At 47.1% G+C, this 9,114-nt stretch overlaps 1 protein-coding gene across 1 annotated transcript in view; it reads right to left on the bottom strand.

Moving 5' to 3' along the window:
• akap6 (A kinase (PRKA) anchor protein 6) overlaps positions 1-9,114 on the bottom strand; it is a 130,802-nt gene that overhangs the window by 97,463 nt on the left and 24,225 nt on the right. Inside the window, 2 exon segments of the mRNA XM_042072906.1 lie at positions 3,195-4,736; positions 5,531-5,782. Coding sequence (XP_041928840.1) covers positions 3,195-4,736; positions 5,531-5,782 — 1,794 coding nt within the window.

The following is a 9,114-nucleotide window of genomic DNA, read 5'->3' as shown; positions in this document are numbered from 1 at the left end:
GTGTGACTCAAAAACAGTCTTTGGTGGCCTATAAGTGACATCACACTCTGTCTGCCACTCGTTGCTTGTCGCTGGTTATGCTTTGCATGTGTGGCATTCTGAGATGTTCTTTAATTCGAGACCATTATCGCTCGTTTCAATTTAAGACCTTGCAGTTGGAATTGTCGTTTGCTTATTCAAAGTCTAAAGACAGTCCAAAGTAGGCTATTCGAAGTGTCCGTTTATTGCACATAATTTTTTACGTCATTTTGAAGAGCCACTGCATAGGCTACCTGTGTGTGTTGGCGTGTTGTTGCAAAATCCGCAGAGTTCACTTTATTGTTGAGGTCAGACATGTTAAGTTTTTACCCGTGTAATCTACACTGATCCAGTTCTGCCAAAGCCCTGCTTCTATCCTCACTGGTAGCTTACAGTACAGTGGTGTGTGGGAGTGGGAGTGGCTAGCGGCGAAAGCCAATGTGCTTCTTTTACCGATATATTTAACAATATCTTTTGCATTTCTTATTCAAACAACGTCAAATATGGCACTGCACTTACTCATGCCCATAACAAGACACCTGCCAAGTTTGAAATCAGTCTGACAAACGTTCAGCGAGATATGCGTGCCACAGACACACAGACATTCAGACACACAGACGCTTCTTGCTTTATATATATATATATATAATAACATAATATCTTTCTACATCAGTGTTTTGACCAAGCCCACTTTTTTGTCAATCTTTTGATTTTGTTTCACTTCCTTTATCTCTCTCTCTCTCTCTCTCTCTCTCTCTCTCTCTCTCTCTCTCTAATCTCCTTTCCTCTGTCTCTCTCTCTCTCTCTCTCTGTCTCTCTCACTGTCCTACCATCCATTTTTTCCTCTCCCTTGAAATTTTAATTCAAAGGCAAGCACAATAGTGCTGAATGTGGTAATCTTCGTCTCAGGTTCCAGGTGTGATGTCCTTACATGACTTTGAGCACTTTTCATCCCTTTCATGAGGCGCACCAAAAGGGTGTGACTGTGACAGAAGAGCCCCAGGAGCAAGCCTGGGGCAAGCAGTGGAAAAGGGGACTCACTCCCTCACACATCCACTCCCTCCCTCATTCAGGAGGGAGTTTTGTGTGTTTCTGCACAGCAAAAAAAGAGGAGTGCAGAAGGGCACTAGAGGACAGGTGTCAGTACTTAGTACTGAGGGACTCTGGCCGCCCTGCTGGACTGGTTGTGTATTGTCGGACAATCTTATGTTTTGATGCCATGTGCCTTTGTTGTGGCCTGAATCCCACCTCCAACTTGCCACTCCCACCACTTTCTGCCCACACCTGTGCTGTTCATCAGTCTGCTTATTATCTGTATTGATGTCTCCTGTCCCTTGTTTGTCCTCACCCAATGGTCTGTCTCCTTTGTTTAGACCGCCTAGTATTTAAAGTTCAGTTTATTTTCAGTTCTTTGTCTGGTTGATAACTGATTTTTGGTGAGGATAACGCTGCTGTGTCTGCCAGAGCTGTATTTCTGGTCTTCTGGGAATACTCTGCCTGTTTTTGGCTGAACTTTTGTGTTTTTGCCTGCGTTTTGGATACTCAGCCTGGATCTTTTGTGCTTTGCCCTTTTTGTAACTTTTTGTGTTTGGACTGTATCTCTTGTGCTTTGCTCTGTTGCTGTTTGGCTGCAACAATAAAACTGAACTACGTAATTTTCTGGTCTGCATTTGGGTCCTTGCCTGCAAGTCCTAACAACGGGGAGAAAAGGCTCTGCATTGCCTGTTTTGTGTATTTTCTGTTATTGAGAAACACTTTTCCTATCATATTTATACTTATGCAACATGCAGAAAACAATTAGCTGATTAATAACAATTGCATTATACTGTGATTATGTATAAATACTTTAAACAACCACTGACCATATTTTACAGACTTTGGGGGCCTTATGAGAATCAAAAGCAAAATGGTGTTGCTATGTCTGTGTCTCACCAGCAGATGGCAACAAAGAGACACACTCGACTAGCATTCTGCTGCATAAGTCACATGGGTCCATGTCATTGAAACTCAGATTAGCACAAAGGGAAATTAAAGGTAAAAAAAAACACACACACTCAAGCCAAATGTGAACTGATATTGCTATATGGCAACTGTTACTGGTTGTTTATTATTTGTGCTTCTTGTTCCACTGGCTCGCAGCATGTGTGTGAGAGAGGAAGTGGGATTGGGGAGGCAAGCCACGAGGCACGGGGCATAGCTGAGATGCTTTTCTATTCAGGGGTCGCTCTCGTGAGTTAGCGCACCCACACTAAATGAGCTCCTGGAGTGTCATCCGGCACATTCTCCGGCTCTCTTCAAATCATCAATTATGCCTGCCGCCAGGCTCCTTCACAGCCTTGATTGCATGTTCTTCATTATTGGGCTAATTGTTTAATTGCTCGTCTGAATTGGAGAGAGAGACAGAGCGAGAGCGCAAAGGGGTTTTGAGAACTGCAGTGATCGCGGCGGTGTCTGTGTGACAGTCCTCTATGTGATAACCGTGGAGGAACTGCATCAGATGAGCGTGTGCAGATCAAGTGTGAAGTGCAGCACTGAATTATTATATAAAAGGATTGAGATTATCGTGAGGGTGCTCTTGTTTGTTTGGATAATTTTATGAATTTCACCCTATTCACACAAGCTACTGAAGTAACACTGTCACATCTGCGAGTGGAATGCCTCAAGTAGATTTAGAACACGTCATGATATCTTGTTATAAACATTTGTTTATGTAACACTTACGTACAGATGACATGATGGAAAGGATTCGATTTGAGTCTTTTGCAAGCATATAAGTAGAGCACTGATTGTCTAAATAATTACTGTACAGACATGCAGTAAATAGAGTAAAAGTACAGCAAGAACTGCAGAGCAGAAGCACTGAATATGTGGGGCTCTAACTTAAAAGGTGTGCAAAGTCTAAAGTCTAACTGAAGCTAATTTAATAATGCAATCTCTATTTCCAAATTTAATTTGATGGCTAAAGATCCTAAGCTCAAACATCAGTGGATCAGCTCAGTACACCACACCGTTGCAGAAGACACTTAGCCCCTTTGGTCATTGAGTGACTTTACTATTTGCCATCTAAATTAGGGCCCGTGGTGTTCTAAGACATTCTACAATACTTAGAGTGATTTAAAAATGCTAACAATCGCAGGATACCTAAAAATATAAACTTCTGACATTTTTTAAATTACCTCAAGCTTGCCCCAGATGTCCTGGTAGTTCTCCTGATGCTGGATGTCTTCCAGCAGCTGCTGGATCACTGGTTTGCACTGAGCCTCCAGTCTTGGGGCTGGGGATGACGTCATGAGCGGACCCCTCCTCTTGGACTCTGGGGCACCCCAGCCCACCTCGTCCTCCGAGAGCAGGTCGCTGAGGGGCCCAGACTCGATGCTCTCGTCCAGGGACGGGGCGATGTCGCTGGAGGAGGTCGGGGACAGACGCCCCAGAAATGGCTTCTTGTAGGCCAGGACGGTGAGCAAGGATGGCTGCGGGCTGCTGCGGCAGCTGCTGCTGCTACCGCCCTCCCAGTCCTGGTTGGCCTCGGTCAGCTCCCAGTCGTCCACATCCTGAATGGACTCCTGGGTCAGCCTCTGCGGCAGCACTTTGGCCAGGCTCTCCAGCTTCAGGGCTAGCATCTCCGTCTTCCTCAGCTGTGACGGCAGCGCCAGGAACTCGTCCGAGCCGTACCAGTGCTCCTCATTGGGGCTGGGGTCCTCTCCACGAGGGACGATCTGGGAGCCCGGGGCCCGAGGGACCATCAACAGTGAGCCTTTGGCGGTGGACGGAGAGAGCACCTCCGGACTGGAGGAGGAGAGGTCCTCGCAGGCCTCAAAGTCTGCGGGGTTGATGTCAGGAGTGACAGGCAAGGGGCTGTCAGAGTCTGAGTGGGTGAACTGACCACTCTGTGGGGCTTTGTCCTGCAGGGGACTTGTGGAGGCGGCATTGTCCAGCTCGGGTCCACCCTGGCCTAACTCTGAGGAGCTTCTCTGCAGGGGTACGTGGGCTGCCCCTGGGACCGGTGGCCTCTGGTAAGTGCTCTCCCTGCTCGCCTGCAGGTTCCTCTTGTTCATGGCGTTGAGGCTTTCATACGAGTGCCTGGCATTGCTGGGGTACACAGAGTCAAGGTCCAACCAGAATTTGGATCGATCTGGAGGGTCCAGCAGGGAAGGGGTGCTTCGGCTTAAGTCGGCCTGGAACTGTAGGGCATTGGGCAGAGTGGACCTCTGCATCTTGCCGTCGGCATCCCCCTCCAGGAACATGGCCCGTTTGGGAAGGGACGGCTGTGTGGGGGACACCTTGTTACTATAACTGCCCTGTAGGGGGCGTTTAGAGAGGACACTCTCCCCTTGAGGGGTGCCACACTGCATTGTGGGTGCAGACGTCGAGTCTCCGGTAACGGAAAGTGTTCTGGACGAAGCTTTGAGCCCCTCCGTGGAGGTGCTTGGCTGCTCGGTGCTAGTCTCTCCGGTCAGGTTCTGTTTGGAGGAGGACAGCTGTTTGGCCGCAATGGTCAGCAGGTCCACACTCTGCAGCAACTCGGGGAGATCGCGCTCCAACTCGGGGTACAGGCTGCGGGGCTCGGAGCCCCTGCCGTGGCCCTCGGGGTCGTCGCTGGGGCTGTAGTCGCTCAGCTCGTAGGCGGTGATGCCACAGTCCAGCGAGAAGTAGTCCCGGCTACACTTGATGGTCAGCTGTCCGGAGTCGTCAACCTCAGTCAGAGCGTCCAGACGAGTCTGCAGAGAAATATTCATTAGACCACAGCTGCAAAAAAGGGTGTGATATTCAAAGTTATGCCCTACCAGAGTGCACATTTAAAAATAGAAGGGAAAAGCTTGTCATGCAACAAGTGTCTTGAATCTGAAGAGTCTATTTATGCCAAATTGTCCAGACCTTGAAGAAAATCTACTGTATGTAATATACCAATATATTTCACCAGTATTGCAATAACATCACTTCAGAAAAATCAAGAACTAGACCGCATTTAATTCAAGTTACACATTGCTTGTTCATATTAAATGATGACTGATGCAATCTTAAGCAGATCTGTTTCTTTGGAGTGATTCCTTTAGTTTGAAACCCCTTGTCCTTGACATTACTAATGAGCAGGTTCACTTGTATTCACAAAGCTACTTGAGCATGGGGGAGTGTGGGTGGTCCTGATTCTCATGTGTGTCTGGTTCTTTGTGTCTGGACCTTTAATTTCAAACCCCCCTTGATACTACAAATAAGCCTATTCAAATTCTACAACTTACATTCACAAAGCTTCCAATTCCAGCTTTTACAATACAGATGTACGCCTACCCAGAGCCCCAGAGAGAGGCTCTGGGCCTACTAACAGTCTTTTTGGATTCCGTGCCCTTGTCATTTTGTGTGTGTGTTCGTGTGTGTGCGTGTGCGTGTGTGTGTGTGCGTGCGTGCGTGCGTGCGTGCGTGCGTGCGTGCGTGCGTGCGTGCGTGCGTGCGTGCGTGCGTGCCTGCGTGCGTGCGTGCGTGTGTGTGTGAGTGCACGTGGTGTTGGGGTCGTCACCTCGTCGTGGTCCTGCGAGAAGGCCTGGAGGATGTCGGTCTGGCGGGTATAGTTGCCGTTGGAGTCCTGCAGGCCCTGGAGGAGCCTCTCCTTCAGCACGAGCACAGACACGCGCAGCTGGTGCCACAGCAGCTGCACACTGCGGATGTCCACAATGATGTTCACCGAGTAGGACAGCAGCTTCAGGGAGAACTCTGTCTCCAGGAGGGCGTGGATCTGCTCCACGTGGTCTGAGATGTCCTCACAGATATCCTGATGGAGAGGCAGACAGAGAAGGAGAGAGAGAGAGAGAGAGAGAATGAGAGAGAGAAGGAGGGAGAAGAAAGGTAGAATATCTTTAGAATAATGGCTACATGGATTGCAAGTTGGCTTCAACATCTCTTTCAGCCATCGGCTAATAATAATGAGCTGTTGAAATCATGATTCCATCTCAGACAAAGGGTTACATATATCAGATCTCACATATGTATTATTATGTTATGCAGAGGTCCTTTTGAACAGCGGGAGGGTCTTAATTGAGCTCCTTTTTCACTTCAAAGACCCATCAGCAGGTAACAGCTCTCTTGAGAGGCATGGGTTTAGGGGGGGGCACAAGGACCTCAGATGAAAACATTCTCTAAATGCAGCCTATGATTTCACGGGAGACGTGTAATAGCACCGCAAGATGTCTGACTCATTTCTACTTCAACACTCACAGTGGGGGGAGAAGAGGTTATTCCTTAAACAGCCATAGGTTTGGGTACCGAAAAAGTCGGTCTTTTTCACAGGAATGGAACAGAACTCTATACACTGCCAATCGAAACGTTTCAGAAATAATTTCACACAGCATGCTGTTCGCATTCTACTGGTAAGGTGCAAGACTACACACAGTACTGCAACCCCCCTGCAATATGTATAGCGAGCCCACAATTCTACCTTCAAATTCACTGTTGCAAATGCTACCTTTTGAAGTGTGGTTGAATATTTGAACAGCTACTCACATCTCCAGAATGAATTTGCCAGAAATGGACACACGTACATTTATGCCTCAGTCAAAACATCCCTAGGTCCCTGCAAGCACTAAAAGCAGAAGCAGAAAGAGTACAGCGAGTAGCTGTGGGTTCTGCCCAGCCTTCTTATGGACGTTGTGAGTCAGGACCACATGGACGGTGAGTAATGACTGAAGGCAAAACAACAGAAAAGCCTGCATGTAAAAACATCCCCAGTCACACATTACATACTGTCCATATGGGGACTTCACTTTGATAACAACAACTATTGTAGCCTACTTTTAATGTGCTTCATCAATAAACATACTGCAGGAAACTGATACATTTTGACTGATTAACTGCAGGTAAATTATTAGGAGCCGAGCTAGACTACACTGTAAAACACTATAAAAGGGTACCAACACCAATCCCTCACCCTCTCCTACATGTCTATTCTAGCTCACGGACACAGGGCAAAGCCAGGAGAACAGCATGACCACAGCATGACATGGCGCTGCACATCTCAAACTAAAAATGTTTGTTTTTATTTGGGAGCTGGTGGCTGGCAGTTTAGTGAAATGCTGTAAGTGAAAAGTACCAGACAGAGATGGATATACAGGGCTATTCTGGGGAGAAAAAATGGCCTGTCAAGTTTCTCAGTAATGAAACTGACGCCAAAAACTGATACCTGCTGTGTGGATACGGCACATCTATGTGACAAGTTAAAATAGAGGTCTACTTTTGCTCATTGTAAACATGCTATGCCTCAGTGACATAAGCTAAATCCTCTCTGTGTGTAAAGATGACACTATATAATTTAAAGTGTTATTTAAATATTAGTCTTGTTTATATAAATATCTTTCTTGTGTCTATGCCGATATGCATAGACATGCAAAGCAAAAGTTAACATTCAGACCAACACAGGAGGACGTGCTGAACATCAACTGCCAGGCATTTATGAGATGGAACAGGAAGATGACTGGCATGACTGAGACCAGGGGGTCACAAAAATCCCCCCGCTCTTGTCGACGCCGGACATAATTAGAGAGCCCGAGTGGATTTGGCACAGCGGGACAGCGTGGAGCCGGCCACGTACAGAGCCAGGGAAAAGAGCAGCTAATTCAGTCAGAAGTGGCACAGATAGTGGGGGTGCCAAGCAGATCCATCCAAACATACATACCCACAAACACACACACACACACACACACACACACACACACAGCTGCTGGCAACATTTCTCAGGGCTTTCAGAGATGGTAGACAACGGGTGTGAGCTGATATTATATTATAGAGTATCATCACTCCTCCAAAAGCCCCTGTAACCACAATGACAACACCCCAGTAGCTGCTCATAATGTCACATCTATTCATGTTTAAGTCCTGATCGGTTGCCACTGCTGTTCAGGGCAAAGGGAACGTCTGGAGGTCTCAGGAAGTGACCTCTGTAGAGGACTTCAGAGCAATGAAAGTGACATGTGGCTTTGCAGGTTTGTGTGTTTTGTTTTGTTTTTGTTTGTTGTTTAGAGAGAGATATGGCTTGAGTGCACTGATTTTGTCCATTGGAGGAACAGAGGAGCATTTGTTTAATCAGTGTGCCGCTACATGTTGATAATGTATCCATCTGTTAAGTCCCGTCTGGCTATGCTGCTGGGTTCTGTGCAAGATATTTCATCTTTCGCTTGGTTCAGTGTTCTGGGGGAGTTAGACGTTTGGAGAATATAGGGCATGATTTGGGCTTGGACTCACTCCCCTAAAGCCTGCTGAGTCCTCGCTCATCACAGGGACCTAAATCAGTGGTGACATTGTAGAGGGAGACAGACAGACGCAGAGAGAGAGAGAGAAAAAGAGAAAGAAAGAAAGAGGGTGTGTGTGAGAGAGGGAGAGAGAGGGAGAGAGAGAAAGAAAGAAAGAGGGTGTGTGTGAGAGAGAGAGGGAGAGAGAGAGAGAGAGAGAGAAAGAAAGAAAGAGGGTGTGTGTGAGAGAGAGAGGGAGAGAGAGAGAGAGAGAGAGAGGGAGAGAGAGGGAGAGAGAGGGAGAGAGGCTAATTTGACATCAAAAGTCATCTGAGGACTATAGGCACATCTATCTCAGATCCCAATTTCCAACACAGCTCTTTTTAAGCGTGCCATTCAAAACCAACATCAGCTAAAGAAGAGCCTTCATTATCGCCCTCATATTTTCAGCTGTCTCAGACACAGTGAGAACTGTGAGTACCAAGATTAACATCAGGACTTTAAATTCCATCTTTTGTCGGAGTACAGCACAACAAAACGACTTACTGAGAGATTCATCTATCAACTTCAAAGAACAAACTTTCTCCATGCTCCAATCTTGTTTACTTCCCTGTTTTGGGATGGTGGAGCAACAGCTCACCCTTTCCCTGACTTCCTCCCCCATGTATCCTCCCCAGCACCCTCAACCCCAGGGGGTCAGAGACAGAGGAGCTCAGCTGTCCCCTTTCTTGGACAGATGTCCCTCACAGATGCCTTTCACAATGTTGCTCTTCAGGGAGCCCTTCTTGTCAGTCCATGGAAACTCCAACAAGCCCCAAACTTGGCCCCCACATGCTAACAGCATTATCGCTGCGCACACAGCCATTATCATCAACTGAATAAA

The sequence above is a fragment of the Alosa sapidissima genome, chromosome 19, assembly GCF_018492685.1.
Source record: "Alosa sapidissima isolate fAloSap1 chromosome 19, fAloSap1.pri, whole genome shotgun sequence".
Lineage (NCBI taxonomy): Eukaryota > Metazoa > Chordata > Actinopteri > Clupeiformes > Clupeidae > Alosa > Alosa sapidissima.
The sequence above is the reverse complement of the archived record's forward strand: the minus strand, read 5'-3'. Positions and strand labels throughout refer to the sequence as shown.